Below are 17,500 nucleotides of genomic sequence, written 5' to 3' on the forward strand. Positions count from 1 at the left end.
GGGCCCTGGGAATTTTCCAAAATGGACAAATTTGTAACATTAGACAGTGAAAAAGTGTTTACTCGGTTTTTTAGTTTTTGCTTCTTTTGCCTGCCAAGTCCAATTCGAGTAAACAACAACAACTTACCAGACTATTTTTGAGTTGACATTGTTTGTTTGGATGCACGCTGAACTGTGCTGGTGAAATAACCAATAGCATTCAGTTTGATGATTTTCGAAGTAAAAATAGAAAGTAGAGCCTCTGTAAAAGTTCAGAAAACGAAGATTTGAGAAACAGGAATAAACCTTTGTGTATACAGCTTGATTTCTACTTGCTGGCTATTAACAGGTGACAGTTCAATCAATTGAAATGGCTTACTTTAGCGCCCACTGAATACTGCAACATTCGACCAAGGACATGTTTAAAAAGCTATGCGATTCATGGAAAATTCACCACCTGACTCAAGAATTCCACGTTAAATTTCACTTGAAAACCCGATATATCCCACTCATCGGATATATCGGTTTTTTGCGTGAAATTTAACGTGGAATTCCCTCATCAGGTGGTGACTCTTCCTATAGAACCGGTAGATCTCTATAGAAAATCAATTTAACAAGGCAGAAATGAAAATATTCAAGGGAAGTTTATTCCATCGGCCTGTGAATCTGATTACCGTGAGATTTTTGTGCTTCATCTTGAGACCGTGAGATTGCCCTCTACCTCACTATTACGATTACGTTATTACGGGATCACGTGAGATCGCAAGTGAATGCCAAGCAAGTCAATGCGCGGTTTGCCTTGCAAACAGAAAGTCGCAAAGAAAACGCACGCTATTTTTAACTGAAAATTTTCTACAAATGGCTCAAAAGAACTCCTCGGAGTTATAGGTAGAAGAGACAGAGCTCTTTTCAATACGATTTCGATCGTTTGAGCCACAAAATGGGCGATAAAGCCCCAAAGCAAGACTCGAGAGGAAAATCAGCTCAGTGCGTGCTCAGTGCGTGGATGCCATGGGTTCAGACGTGCACCCATCGGGCTCGCACACTTTCATAACTGTGACTCCCAAAAATGGTTCTCATCAAAACAGCAAGCCTAACAAACCACTAGAAGTGCAGATGAACTCGGGTCTTAAAAATGGCGGTAAAAATGTCAACATCAACCACGTGCTCTCCACTACACGTCTTTTCGAGGCCAGAAAGAGCTCTTTCAACCAGCTAAGTGAAGATATTTCTGCTGGTTTTCAGCAGCGACTGACTTGCTCATGTCTAATGTAAATAACAAGGACAACAAAGGTACTAGAAAGCGTCGACAGTGCATCATATCGCTCACTGAAAGTAGTGTGCAGAGCTCTTCGGACTCTGGCCATAGCGAGACACAATTTACATCTAAAGTTCCTCCTGACCGCAGATAAAATAGAGTTGGACAAAAACTCAGTGATACCTCATTAATCTATCATCTAGCTACGGCTCTAATCAAAACTCAAACCAGTATTCAAAAAACTGGATAAATTATCAAGGACGGGGGACAACTTGGCCACGCAGAATCGGCTGTTTCGAAAAGTAGGACGGGGACGCGGGGACCGAGGACTTGCTTAACTTTTCATCATATTTCACAAAATCGTCGTCTGTTGATCGTGCCTACTATTGTTATTGCGCATACGTTCTCCGCATCTCGAGATACTCGGATTTCCTATCGGTGATGCTTACTAATACAGGGATATTTTTGCGCGGCTTAAAATTATGCAGAGAAAGTAGATCTTAGTAAGTACTATTGATATCCAAACAGAAAATTGGGGGTAACCATGTATTTTTCAGAGATAATTAAGCTTCAATTTGAGAAAGAACGCCTTGCATGGCTTTGTATTTTAAAGCTTTTTACAAATATTATTCATGAATTATCTTTGCAAAATGCCTGGTTACCCCCAATTTTCTTTTTCGATTTCGATAACACTTGTTAAGATGTACATTTCCCGCATAATCGTAAACCGGGGAAAAAATACCTTTGAATTAGTAGGCACCGTCCTTAAGTTCCTCAGTTGTACAATGTGAAACAGAGGTGTAGTAAATATATATAGAATAGTTTATTACTCGTCGTCATAAAAAGTTGACATTCATTATGCTACTATGAAGTTACATAGTAGAGTTTTTTAGGTAAAAGGAAGGAACACATTTTTTTGCATTAAGTCCTTATTTGACATAGGCAACATGAACGAAACGTTGGTATGACCATTTCTCAGATCATTTTACACTTCCCCAAGTATATCGAGGCTTGAATATTTAACAATACTTCCACTTTCTGGATCCTTACCTTTTCATTTTTAATTATGCATTTCACTCGTAGTTGTCTGTGTCACGTCACATTTCTTAACTGAAGACGTCATAACGCTTGCTTTTGAGTTTGGGGCAAGGCTTACCCTAAATAAGTCCGACAACGTTTTGCTTGAAACTGCTTAAAACTACCGTTAACGCATAATTATACCTATTAATGCGATATCGTTCATTTTCATTGTGACCTCTATGGACACTTATTATGTGATTTGACCTGTTTTCTTTTTTTCTTTTAATTTTAATTTACCGTTCCCATTAAGATAGGCATATGATTAAAAGGCAGAGTGATAAAGCCTCGATAGGAGTACTAGAGCAAGGCAGCTTGATATAAGATGACTTTTCCATCCTTATTTCCAATAAAAGATTTAAATTGTTTTTGGCCGTTAAAAATCACGTGACACATTCCAGATGAAAGAGCGAGTCGAAAGCTAAGCATGCAGATTTCAAGTTAACGTCGATTGGATAAATTTTTCCTCGTAAAACAAAAATATGATGTGCCAATTTATGAACTTGGTCAAGCCTTAACAAACTTGAGTCAAGAGTTACTTAGCTTCTGGCCCGGGGGCGGTACTTTAGGAATTTCTGGGTGGGGGATGTGCCACTAGGACCCTGGAACCCTTAGCCTATACCAGAGCTGGTTCAGCTGAATTTTGCTACCCTGTACCAGAGTAAACTCCCCAAATCCTCCCTATCATAGAGTAGCTGTTTTTCAGAAACTACTGAGGTCACTAGCACAGTCTAGCCGAAACAGATCCATTTGGCTTTGCCTCATGGGCTGTTGACCTGTATACCTTGCGGGCTACAGGTCTAATTGTTAATTAGACATGATACTTGTAAAGGAACGGCACCTTTGGGATGTTCTGGTTCATTTACTTGGGCTTCATTAGCAAGTGGTATTCACCTCTGGCAGTAGTGCTGAATATTACAGTAAATACCTCTTCCACCCCTATCAACCTTCAATTCAGTGAATAATTTGCCAGTACTCTCATCACATATTAGCTCATTAAGTATTCTCATTTGAATATCACCACAATCAAGTTGCAAGAACCAAAAAGTCAAGGAAATGACCTTAACCTAAGTCACTGAGACCTTTCCTATAAGTTTAGCAAAGGCACTTAAAATCATTACGACAAGCTTAATTTCTCTGAAAAGGAAGATTAATGTGATCCAACTTAACCTACAGTACATGATGATTGTAATTAACCAACCTGAACTCCGGCTGAGTGCTTTGTAGTGTGCCACAAATCCACGTGCTTGAATAGAATAATCAGATTTGAACTTCATGAATAAGTAGCGGCCTGAAGAATATACTGGTCGAGGAAAACTAGTATCACAACCTTTCATTATCAGTGAATTGTAACTGTCACTTGGTCCATCAAAGATTTCCACATAATCGCAACCACAACAGTTTTCAAAGTCCATGAATGTAAAGTAGATAAGTACTCTGGCTCTGGTTGCATTAAAGAGCCAATTGCAATTTTCATTTGATCCATAAGCAGATGGGTAATTAGGCGAGTAAATAGAGCCATTTTCTCCATCCAACAAGTTGATGATCTTCGGGTTACTAACATCACCAAGGCACTCTATCAACCATGAGAAAAAGCCATAATAATATGGTATAGTCATCCAATATTTAGACATTTACAGGTAAGACAACACGTAGGATGGATTTGAAGGGGCATAATAGAGTGGGCAAGTTTCCAGATGACTGGACAACAGCTTAATTATTTCTTCAGGACAGTGGTAGGGAGTTTGGAGATAAATTAAATCTGCCTGCAAAACACATTCAAAATCAAGCTAGCCTCTTCCAGGGGTTCAGTTAGTTGGTGCGCAGCGCAAAAATCGGCGTGCGAAAAAATGAAGAAAAAGTGCGCTTGTTCTCTTTCCTCGCCTCCACTATCTGAGAGCCTGGAACAGGCTAAAATCAAGCATACTTACGAGCTGCATTGATGTGTAGTTCAGCCAAGATGAAAGCTGAAAATCAATTGAAACATAATTAATTAGTACAAATGAATAGCATGATTGGTCTAAGAACAAGATGGCGAAAGCCGTGCCATATGGAATGAGATGCTTCATATTCTTAGAAAAAAAAATTTTTTTTTTCATTTACTTTAATAATAATTTATATAGAAAATTGAAAGCTAGCACATCCCTGTCCCCTGACTTTGTCACAGTTTTATTTCTAGTCACCCATTCTGATTTACTGTATGAGCTGACAAGAGCAGCTTAACCCTAAATCAACACTTGCTGGCTTTCATGGATTGACTCCATCAGTATGCTTCTACCCAACTACCCAAAGACCTATTAAAGGCACAGTATCAATGACATTGTCTTTTCTCTGGTTGAGACTGCAGTCGGTTAAAATGTGGCAAGTGTGTCTAGTCCCCCACATGTCTACCATTTTTCAGGTGGTCTTGACAAAGCAAAACGTGTTTTTGTTTTCCAAAATCAAAAATAAAGCAGACATGGCGATTGAAAGTGATTGATTGAAATTGCAGATCATACAAATGCACCATTTTGGAGCTCTTGGTTGCATTTTTTGTGGATAAAACAAAAGCTTATACCACTATCCAAGATTACTTATAAGAATAGATTTTGCCCTCATTATGCATGCAAATAATCAGGTAACAACAAGCCACAACATCAAGAAAAGGCTGTGTTCCAAATAAAACTAATAAACATCTAAAGTTAATTTAGAAGTTAATCTAAAAGCTCCTCACACTATATTTCACATCAGGAGTGCAATCAAAAGCCTGGCAAGCCTGGTACACAGGGTCGGGGGGCAAAATACCCCAAAATACCCAAAATTCACACAAATATACCCAAAATTAATGGAAGCATTGTATACTATATACCTGAAATTCAAAGAAAGTGATATACCAAATACCCGTATTTAAGCTGCAATATAATGTATACCCGATTTAAAAAGCCCCTGTATACTGTATACCCAAAAACCCTGGCCGACCCTGGGTAGAGGCTGGCCTGGCCACGCTTGCCAGGAAAGCCTGGACCAGAAATGCGCACCAAGCATGGCCGAGGCCAGGCTTTTGTTGCAAGTGTCACCCTGGCCACAAAGGCATCCATGGCTTTCTCTCCCAGCTATGCAAAAAGAATACCCCAGGATTCCATGGCCTTCCCGACCTAAGTATGGTGGCCATTTCTGGCATTGTCCAGGGCTGGTGACATAGTGGCAAGAGCAATTCCTTTCCACCAATGTGGCCTGAGTTCAATTCCTGGCCCTACTCTGCTCTGGGTTGTTTTTAAATCTCTAGGTACTCCAGTTTTCCCCTCTCCTCAAAAACCAACAGTTGACTTGATTTGCTCCCCAATTTGCCCTCCAGTGCTAGAATGACTAGACACTTACATAAAGTTTATTTCCTTTCCTTTTTGTGCATGTATGCGGCTCATAAGGAAATTTGGAATCTTTAAAAGGAGTATTTACAATAAAATATTCCTTTACTTTTAAAATCACATATAATTTGACATTTTGTTAGAATTTCATGAATTTCTGATAATTTACTAGTCTTTTATGATAAGACAAAGACAATACACAATAAAAGTAAAATGCCGTGAAAACCCATTTGATGAATTTCAAAACCTTTGATTTTACTAAAATTTCCTCAAACTCTTGATAACCTAAACAAATGTCACAGTAATTTAAAACTATTAAAATTCCATAATAAAATTCTCATTTTATTTCATGTTATCCTGTAATGTTAGTTTGAGATGGCTTGTATAAAATAACAATGATTCTTGTTGACTCAATTCATTAGTGGTTGTGTTATTTTTATAACATTGGGAATTTTTGACCATTGGTGATGACTCGACGATCAAGTATTCAAATAAAAACTGGCTTGAGACATAACTTCCCTTGCAAAATAAATTGTTGCAACAATTTTTAGGGAATTCCCAACTTTTCCCACTTACGCAAATATGGCAAGACAGTGAAGAAGTTAACAATCTGTGGGAATTTTTAGGAATGATTGACGAGGCTCTCAACATTAGCAGGACTGGGTGAGTTGGAATTTCTAGCAAACTTTTTGAATTTCAAGCAATGAAGAAGTTTCCGTGTGAGCTTGATTATTACGTCTGAATTTTTTACAATTTCTTGGAATAGGGTTGGATGACCACTGAGACAACAATCAACAAGTTTGAGTGTCCTATGCAGATTTGACTTGCATTAAAAAATATTAGCTGACTTTGATACTTAAATTATGACAAGGTTTGGTCTGGCAGGTACAAAACACAGGTCTCAGGTCACAGGTGCAGGTCAGAGGTCATTGTTTAACCCATACAAAAAGTATCCTAAACATCCATTAGGCCTAATTACGCCTAAATAAATGTTTTAAGGCCTAATGTTAGCATTTGTGAACGGTTAGCGTTGTTTCTGTATTGGTAATTAAAAACAATTACCTGTGACCTAGACCTGTGTTTTGTACCTGCCCGCTTTGGTCTTATCAAAGGCCTGAAACTAATTTACCAAAAACGCCAATGTGAGGACCTTTATTAAGACTCCAATGAAAATGTTCGAGTTAAACCTGTCCCTAAATAATTATTCCTCACCAGCAGTATCCTTTAGGATCCACACTTTAAACATAAAATCATGCTATACAAGGATAAATGAAAACTAAGCTTTATTCTTGATTGTGGGAAATATCAACGAATTACCTTGGTTGGAAATTGATGAACCGTTTAACAAGCATCTTGAAATATTACACTCTCCGAGTCAGCACTAAATCCTGCCACATTCGGATTTGGGTTAATTTGATGAGCCCGCTACGAGTCTTGCTCTCGTTTCTATAACACCTAAAATGAATTGCATTGCCTTTGCGGCTTTGTTGATGGGGTTGACAGTAGAATCCAACTCACAAGAAGGGGTTTCTCTCCACTAACTAAAAGGGTGCTTACCATTTAGCCAAATAATCCGGATGAAATGATCGTTGCATAAAGGTAAGCGATTATCCGAATTTATTGACCAACCGGATAAGAATGGCACCTACCATTTACAACCCGGCATTCCATCCTGTACATTTACTCTATCTTGTGAGAAAGAGCCTGGAAACGGAACGATTCTCCCAAATGGTAAGGGAATTTCCCGAATTCCATTCCGATTACCTCTGGAGGTTGTCCACAATTATTTCCAAAAAGATTTTCCGAAAAATTGCCTTTCCATTTGACCTCAAAACGAAATTTCCGGATTTTTTGGCTAAATGATAAGCACCCAAATATTCACTAATTAGCAGGTAATGGAGGGGGGGGGGGGGGGGGGGGTGAGAGGAGATTTGTGGATGGTGAGTTGAAGGAAAATCAGAGACAAAGTTAGGGTTGGTCTGTAAAACGAGGAGACATTCACAAAGCAACCTCTCAACCTCAAGATAAGGTTACCAATCTTTTGCCGCCGGTCAAGTTTAGTTGGAAGCACGTTTGTTTCGCGCCAGGGAATACTTTGGTGGCCGCTATAATCATTTCGATTAAAAAAAAGTGCTGTTCACTTTGCTCATTTCTAATTTTTGTCAGAAGGAAATGAAGCATTTTGTGGTAGAAAAAAACCTAGGATGCAAATGGAAGGTTCGCTTCAGTAGACTTGCCATGAGATGCGAACAATGCCGGCCGTTTGTCAGAGAAGTTATGGCTGATTCTGACGGTTTACTTTCGATACTATATTGCCAAATCACTTCATTAAAAGGATGTAATTGTTTTACTTCTATAACCTAAGTTATGTCAATGACAAGTGATGCTTTAAAACTCTGAAATATTTTTGAAAGACTGCTTTAAAGTACAATTAGCATAATATTCGAGCGGTAAACCGGTCGAGCTGAACTTGCGTTCTCCCATTCATTGAGCGAAATTCTCCCTTGAGAAAATAAAGCTCAAACGAGATTATTTGTCAACTTTATGGAACTGCCAACATTTCAGAATAAACGTTTTGACTTCACCTGTTCTGTTGAAACCGTAATTTTGTTAGTTGTTTCAGTGTAAGCGGAATATACGGCCGTGAATTTTTATGCGTTTAATTGGGAATTGAAAATAACATATACCGTTATGCGAAACCCATATTATTTACTTGTTTCTTGTCAGGTTACGCAGCATTAATCTTGTTGTACCAAGGATTGCACGTCTTAACTGAAAGTTTCTAGATGTTCTACTCTTGATTTGATCATTATTTGCTTTAAATGTATTTGAACCGGTTGTCTGATCTCGCCTCAAACTTGCAGGGTAGTGCATTTCTCAACCTTACACATCACCCTTTCAGCCAGAGATCTGCTTCCATTTGGTACGTACTGGATTACTGATCATACTGTTATTTTGAACATCACCTCTGGTGCTTGCACTTTGCATAGTAAAATGCTTTTGAAATCGTGAACTTTTCCACTTATCCGCGATTCCTTTGTGGCAGAGATCGATAATTGGTTAACGAATTCTTTATGGCAGCACTGTTTATCCGCTTTGTTGTAAGTCCATTGTATAGTGTACCAGACACATGTCACTACATTACTGAACGTTAAAGTGCAAGCTTTTCAGTGCTACCTAAATAAACGTGGTTTTGTTTTGAACCAGTTGCGTAATTTTAGTTTGAAAATACACCACCTCGATTTGTTTACATAATTGGCCTTCGAAACCACTTGCGTTCGAGCTTCCTTTATGTGCGAGCGTTCTTCAGCCAGAAGGTTGTACTTTTCATGTTTGGACAACATTCTTTGCCTTGTACATTATTTTTGGAAAGTTCACATCATTTCCAAGAATTTTTATTGCTCAAAAACGTGAAGGTGATGCCAAAAAACATAAGCTAGACTGCTGGGGTGTAGAAATTAAGAGCAAAGCTATTGAAATATCCTGTTAGATGGTGTTGGAACATGTACCACTGTAGCAAAAATATGTTCGTTCTGACTTTTCTTGTACCGGAAACAGTCATATATTATTTGTTAACGTTGTTTGTTTACCCTTCAACTTCTTTGCTTTGCTCATTAATCCTGGAGTCATGTCTGGTTTACGTTGGCTCCTCAGCATTTCACCTAAACGAGTTAGCAGCTTATCTACCAAGGATGAAATACTCTGCGCCAAGTTCTGTGCAAATGTTAGAGTCCTGCCTTCTCTGCCATTATTTTGAAATTTCCTGCAGACAAACCCTTAAAAAATGTACTAAAGCTTATAGGTCTAATCTCCAGTTGTTATATATATATATATATATATATATATATATATATATATATATAATATATATATATATATATATATATATATATATATATATATATATATATCTATCATATAATATCTATCATAAAAGGCAGACTTGTTTCGCTTAACTGAACCACAAAACAGGTTGATTTCCTCCTCTAATAATTCACTTATCCATGATTTTTGTTTTCCATCACAGGGGCCACTTTTATAAGATGAATACTCTTCACTGTCTGGATGATTGATAAATTCCAAGACAAAAGCAATGGTTTCTGGGGGAAGTTTATGACTACATTGGTGTCTTATTTTCGGAAGTGCTGCTCCTGGACCATACATCTTACTATGAAGTCTAGCTTTTGTTAATTCGTAGTCTGTGCATGATACTTCTTCTCCTTGAGTGTTAGTAAACCTGAACATTTGCTTAATTTCCTTATTTGTGTATTGCTGTGCAACACAGCTCAACAGTTCAACCCGTTTGCGACTTCCAGGCTTCTCTCTGGAGTAGTTGATCTGATTATTAAAATGCAAAAAAAGTACTCTTGATAGCCTGGATTAGTTTTCTATTTTAGGGAAGAATGCATACAGTACAAACTCACATATAAGAACCTAGTACAGGCTGAAATTTGGCATTTTACCCAAAAATATAAGAACCTTTTCAGCCTGGCAAAGAAAAAGAAGTTCTTTTACAAAAAAATCACCTTTGGGAAAACTTCTGTTATCGTGTATATGTTTTCTTTGATTGGCATTTTATTGGATTTTCTCTAGAAATATGTTTTCCATAAAGCTACAGTGCAATACTGTCTAAATATCTTATGAAATAAAAATATAGAAATTTATTGTTGTTCCTCTGAGAAATAAGAACCTATTAAAGGGCCTGTGTCACGATAAAGCGCATGTGTGAGCTTGATTGACAACCACACAATTTTCAACCAATAGAAATCTTCACACGACGCCCGCGAGATGAGATATTTATCGTTCTATGTATCTTGGAAATAAAAATAGCGAAGCACAAGCAGTGTTTCCGCAGACCCCTTAGGAGAAAAACGTAATTAGGAAACTCGATGAAATAGCAATTTCAGAATACCCCCTCACTTAGGAGCGTTAGTGCTAAGATGACGTGGTCCGCAGTCTGGCACTGAATGACTGGGTTCGTGTAAAGCGCTACCGCGGCCCGAGGTCCCCCAGTGGGCGAATAAGTGTTGTGGAAGGGCTACCGCTATCCGCAGTCCCACAGTGGGCCACTAAGTGTTGTTGAAAATGCTACCGCAGTCCAAGGTCCCACAGTGGGCGACTAAGTGTTGTTGAAAATGCTACCGCGGTCCGAGGTCCCGCAGTGGGCGACTAAGTGTTTGTGGAAGGGCTACCGCTGTCCGCAGTCCCACAGTGGGCCACTAAGTGTTGTTGAAAATGCTACCGCGATCCAAGGTCCCACAGTGGGCCACTAAGAGTTGTTGAAAATGCTACCGCGATCCGAGGTCCCACAGTGGGCCACTAAGTGTTGTTGAAAATGCTACCCCGGTCCGAGGTCCCGCAGTGGGCGACTAAGTGTTTGTGTAAGCGCTACCGCGGTCCGAGGTCCCGCAGTGGGCGAATAAGTGTTTTTGGAAGTGGTACCGCGGTCTGCACTCCCGTAGTGGGTTAGTAAGTTTTTTTTGAAAGTGGGCAATGAATGTAAGTGAGAAAATGAAAGGGAAATGAAGATTTCAAAAGAGTGCTTAGGCCTTATGACTGAAACGAGCGCTTAGGCTTAATCAGTAAACGAGTGCTATATTCTTCACACGCTCTCGGTAGAACGTGTAGTTAACCGAACCCAAAATAAAAAGCTAAGATTTTAAAAGAGTGACAATTGTCGGCCAGTCAGTGTGGAGATCGTGTAAATAAAATGTTTGACAACTGGTAGTTAATGAGAGAAATTCAGGTCATTCACTTTTATTTCGTATGAAGCAATGCTGGCCTGCGTTACATGTTTGGATTAATTGTTACGCATGTAATTATGATTGGTTAAGCATGTAATTATGCTTGAAGATTCCTCCGATAAAGTAGATGTAAGCCTCTTCATTATAGTGAAGCATTTCGATAGCAACGTATTAGCAAAACGACTTTAAAGACAATGCCGTAAGAATATTGGTTTTTTTCGTCCTAACTGGACCCGCTTTAATTCATGAAGTAGATGTCAATGAGATAGATATCGTCGAACGTTGATTCTTAAGATAAAAAGTGTCACCTCCTAGCCAAGTCCTGCTAGAACAACGTTACTTGTTTATTGTTTTTGGTGTGCGTAACTCATCCAAAAGGAGAAAGCATGCGTTCTGTTGAACTTTTTTTCGGTGGAAATAATGAACAGTGTCCGATGAAAGTGATTTACAACAAGTTGGTTCGAGTAATTGAAGTAACACTTGATTTAATTTGTATTGCAAGGGAATAAACAAAGAAGGCCGCCCGACTTCCGTTGAACTTTTATTTCAGTAATTTTCATGTGAATGGAAACGCAGAAGTGTAAATTATAAATCAAGCCATAGGAGGCTTGGGTATAGGGGTGCCGCTGGGGGTTTGAAATCCTGACCTGTTTAGGACAAAAATACATTTAATACCCTACCCTGTGTAGGACAACAGCCTCCATTTCATGACCCTGTTTAGGACAAGTTACAAAATGCACACTCTCTGGTTTTATATGAATTTAAACTGTTTAATACACCATTTAAATCAGAGAAATCATGCTCGACGTCTCTAAAACCCAGTTGTTTCGTCTCTGATACGTGGAAAAATATTTTAAATTAAGATACCGACAACAATGGCATTCTTGTCCAAAAAATGGTCTGATGTTGATTGATGACATTGTAATGTCCGGTTAACCGTCGGTTTCCAGTTGATATTATGCAAATCAGGAAAAGAAACGCGTCGCTTGTTTGCCGCTGGATCGCATGCTCTTTCAACTTCTCTCAGGCCCCGGGTGGCAAGCTAAGAAAAAAAAAAAAGTAATACCATACCCTGTTTAGGGCAGGTTCTAACCTGTTTAGGACAGAGGCAAGTCAAATTGCATACCCTGTTTAGGACAGCGAGGCCAAAAAACCATACCCTATCCAGCGGCACGTCCCCGTATAGCCCAAATAAGATCTGTTTCATAATGCCTGCCAAATAAAATGTTCTTCTGTTTTAGCTAACAAGCCTTTCTAGTCTTGCTATGACAAGCAACTTTCAAAAGAATATTAAAAATGAGGGAATTAAGTAGGTGTAATTAACATAAGTACAAAAAACTGTAAAGGTGGTCGCCATTTATGAAACTGGTCTATTGACCAAAAGCCAGTTCCTGAATTGGGCAAATAAGGTAACTGTCGTACTACTGGTGTATGAGCCAGGACATCAAAAACAAAGGATGTGGGGATGCAACTGTATTTCACAAACAAGGCACTTTTAAAAACTCTGTTGGGACACAATATTTATACATCCTAGATAAACAAGGTGACTGCCCTTGGAAGAAGGAAGAGGAAAGTTGTTCCCTCTGCTGTGTGCATGTACTTTGTACTAGAAGACACTATCCCCTAAGCAACAGGTGTTTAGATGGGTTTCCAAACTGTCTAAATGTTGGGAAGTAATAGCAGACACAAAACCGCTGACAGTGTGTGGTTTTTCATTAAAGGGAACCTCCACTCCCAATTAAAAATATCAGGAAATCCCAGGATCCCCTCTTTTAACAACTATTTTCAGCATACCATCACCCCCAATAACTGACTTGTTTTAGTTGCCTTGTTGTGAAACTTTGGTTTAGGATAAAAAAATATTTTTAAAGGCAATTTAGATTACATTTATTTGTGACACCATTTCTTCTGGTTTAGACTGACTTAAACTTTTGCAAGAATGGAAATTTTCTTAGAATAATAATAAATGCTTTCACATCTTCAAATAATTTGATGCAGACATGTGTATATGAACAATAATAAAATTTGATTTTGCTTGTCTGTCATCTGTATTCACATGTTACTCTCAACACCACTTTTTACAATAACTGTCAATTTCCCAATATCATAGCACTGAATTGGAATTTCCATTTTTTGTATTTACATTATGTTTTTTTTCCCTGTAGTTTAAATTATTTCAGTTTGCAAAAGCTATGCAATAAAACTGCCATGTACAAAACCACACAATAAGAAATCACATCAGTAGACAAAATTCTAAAGTTATACAATATATTACCATGAGACAAAACTCCAACAACGATTTCAAAGATACAATGTGTAACGTACATGTATGGTCAGCCCTTATCTTGGGTTAAAAACTGTCAAGTCATACACTGTATATCTTGTCCTGGTTTCAAAGCTGGCTTAGTGCTACATGTCACAATGACACCACAAAACTTGGAGAGATATAATCATTACTTCAAGTTACTACAAAAAGTGAAGCAAAAAGGCAAGGCTTATTAGCTTCACTTGAGCCATTCCATTGACACCTGACTGTTAGATCATCACTGCAACATATTATTGTGAGGGCATTTATGTTTTTCCTAGTTTTATGGTAGCTGAAAGTTTTGCATTTTAATCTCTATGAGCTGCTTATTTGTGCAAATCTGTTTCTGCATCTTGCCAAGAGCTCATGAGCTGGAAGAGGTTCACTTTCAACAATAATATTGTTGGAGAAATGATTCTGGGATCGTCAGGTTCCAGACAGACTTCACAAGTGATTAAATAGCCATCGTCATCAATGCGAAGTTTAAAAATTTTGTCCATCATGCAGCATCCAAATATATCCACAATCTTTGGACACCTTTAATATCCTCACATCCCAAGATTTTGTTCTCTGGTTGTATTTTCTTGCAATGATGGTGTCAGCATGATCCTCAGTGGTGGAAAATGAAAAGCCATTATGATACCAGTAATTCCAATCAAGGATAGTCACCTTTTTCCTTGCTCTGTAAACTTGTTCCCTAGAAAAAAGGTTATGGGCCAGTAAATATGAAAAGACAGCAAAATTATTAATAATTGCTATCAACAGTAATCACTAGTTACAATATTCCACTACCGTTACATTCAGCAGATGAACCTAGGCCAGGACAGTGATTGACTGCCCAGGGTCTGTGATTTATTTGAGGTAACCCTCTATGCCATAATTCCTTTTGTAAGCCAAACAGTTCTGCCAGTTGGTACCAGTAGCAAACATCGACTAAGCAACAACCCATGAGTTACTGAACTACTAGTGTCAACCTGCAGTGTCCTTTAAAGTTTTCAACAATGAAACATACCCATACTTCATGACAACATATTTCTTCATTGACAGTAATAACTATCATCACACTGCTGTGCTCATCATTGTTGATAATGATGTACAAAACTTGCATGAAGGGAATTCTCATTGACATGTGTACATCAGCAACATACTGTTCACACATTCCAAAGGACCAGTATGCCAAAAGTGATCCGTGCTTACACAAATAGTTTTACAGGTGGTTTCTGTTTGACTAAAAATGAACATAACTTACTGTTTATTATTATTATTATTTAATTATTATTATTATTATTATTATTATTTGTAAAATTTATCATACACATGATACGTCTTGCATGGTGTATTCAATTTCTTGATAGAGTATTAGTTGAATAATGTATTTCAAAATACTTGATCAAAAATGTTACCTGTACTCTGTGCAGAAAGGTAGCTAAATGAATGGCAAATAAATGTACTGGTAAATTGGCTTTCAAATGATGCGAAATAAACTGAGCAGATCTATCACGCTTGACCCTATTCTAATCAGAAAAAAATAGAACAAAAAAAAAGTTCAGCCCTTCTTCTTTTACTAAACAAAAATTCTCATCTACCGTGGGCTTCAACAGCTAAATCGAGACGCTTCCTGCCACGTTTCAAAGCTGAAGCCAATTGCTCCTTGTGCGTCCCTACACTGAAAGCCATCATTCCATGATATGAGAACTGAACTGATGGAGAAAAAACATGAATAGCAAAATAAAACGCACACTAAGCTGACAACAAAGAATCATAGTGCTAAAGGGAAACCAATAATCAGTGTAAATACTAACCCCATTCTTTGTCTCACCTCCAAGGAGGCAAATAGCCTTTATTTTTTTTCCAGCTTTCATGGACATCTTTTGCTATATAAAGCTTTCGATGTGCCTTCTCCCATCTGCTATTACTTGTTTTCTTCTCTGTTTGGATGCAAGGCGGCTACTAGGTGTAAGAACCTTTCGACCCGAGCCCCTTCGCCTGATCCGGCTTTCGTGGACATGAATTTTATCTACACAGATCCCAAAAACTAACACAATATGCCGTCAAAGTCCTTCGTATCTTACCAAACTGAAGTTTAGAAATGTTATTAGAACTTTGGCACGTCTCACTGTGTCGATTAAACAGGATTTCTGTCATTGATACTGGCTTTGAAAAAAGAACCGTTGGGTCAAAAATCAAACAGCCGCACATGCGCAATAGAGTGCCACAGGCCCTTTAAGAAACCACATGCAATCATGATACAATTGTAATTTAAAAATTTCAGAAACAGCCAGATAGTACATGCATGTACAAGAAACTTACTCAAGTAGGAAGGATAACCAAATGTTTGAACATGAAAATTATTCATTCTTAAAAATAGGAATAGGTGATTTTTGCGTAGTGAACGAGTTTGACTTGTGACAGTGCTGTTGTCGAGAACGCTTTGAAAATATAGTGGAATGCTCGGTTCTCTGGCATGCAAAGCAATCCTTTCTTCCGGTAGGTTGAAAGTTTTACTTGAAGTTCATTTGGTTTCATTACACTGTACTGTTCTCAACCTTCATTGGAGGAAGAAGCCAGTCTGAGATTAGATATTGAGAATCATATCAATGAAATGAGATGTATTAACTCAATCCAATGGAATTTGTCTTACATATTAGGTACTTAGAAAAAATAGAAATGCAAATACTCAGCAAATACTTAGCTTAACATTTATGATAAAAGTTTACATGCTATCCACCTTTTGAACAACTGACGCCAGGTCTTTATTCAACCTTGTTCCTAGCATCTCTCATCTGCCTCCTTTGTTGTAGATGGGAAAGGAAGCAGAGAAGAGAGACCCCGGGAATGAGGTTGGTCTTGATCATCTCTCAGTTTTCTATAACTTTAATCCACATTGCCTCTATATGAACCCGCATACAACTTAATACTGACAAATGTTTGATAAACCTTGTAACAAATTCTGTGATCAGTTAGCATCCCAAAAATTAATGGAATTAAGGGACAAAAATTTGAAGGGCTAAACCCATTGATACATCAAATGCCCTAGGATGACCCCAGTTGACGAGTAAAATCATCTGGCGTTAGACAGAGTAAAATCTGTCAAGTCTCACTCTCAGGGGTCAATGGGTTAAAGGGGATCAGTGATACCCCTAGTTACTCTACAGAAAACAGAGCTGAGTCCTGGCATCAATGAACTACCTGGCTCATTTAGTTTCATTGTCTAGACACAGACTTTATGCTTTTACAGTGTCTTTGGGAGCAACTTTACAGTCTGCGAGCGCAGGCTAGTTTACAGAAGTCTAATTATTTCTGATAATATAACAGTTATTTTGTGAAACAAAAGGAGAATGTAGCATTGCAGACTTTGCAGTATTTCTAGTCACTTGAGAACTTATTCTACACATCTCAATTTAAACTTTGTCAGTTGACGGTTAAGTTTGTCAGTAAATTTTACGGTCTATGTTTAAGTCAGTCACGTCTTCATGTTGGTATGTACCGTAATGTCAACAGTTTCTAAATTAATGTAACTATTTTTCATGCCAACAAAAGATTCAAGGTTGTCGGCAAGTCTCCGTTCCCAGGTTAGGGTTAGTGAGTAGAAGAGAATTTACCGGTATCAAGAATCTTAGTAAGATCTTAATAAGATTTCCACCTGGGAGGTGATTAAGGCCAGAAACTGGAAGTTACATATAATTTATTTGTGCAAAAATGTCAATCCAAAAATTACAATAGATCAAAGACAACACATTATTTGCTGGCTCTAGGAATGTAAATAAATGCTTACAGTTTGCCTTTTCCTTTT

The 17,500-nt window shown here is 38.1% G+C and overlaps 1 protein-coding gene across 1 annotated transcript in view; it reads right to left on the reverse strand.

Annotated features, from left to right (window-relative positions):
- The window catches only part of LOC138016855 (deleted in malignant brain tumors 1 protein-like), a 31,634-nt gene that overhangs the window by 11,864 nt on the left and 2,270 nt on the right, over nucleotides 1-17,500 (reverse strand). The window contains exons 2-3 of the mRNA XM_068864033.1: nucleotides 4,246-4,281; nucleotides 3,516-3,890 (exon numbers count right to left, since the gene is read on the reverse strand). Coding sequence (XP_068720134.1) covers nucleotides 3,516-3,890; nucleotides 4,246-4,281 — 411 coding nt within the window. The remainder of the gene's footprint in view (nucleotides 1-3,515; nucleotides 3,891-4,245; nucleotides 4,282-17,500) is intronic.

This window comes from Montipora capricornis, chromosome 9 (assembly GCF_036669925.1).
Source record: "Montipora capricornis isolate CH-2021 chromosome 9, ASM3666992v2, whole genome shotgun sequence".
NCBI lineage: Eukaryota > Metazoa > Cnidaria > Anthozoa > Scleractinia > Acroporidae > Montipora > Montipora capricornis.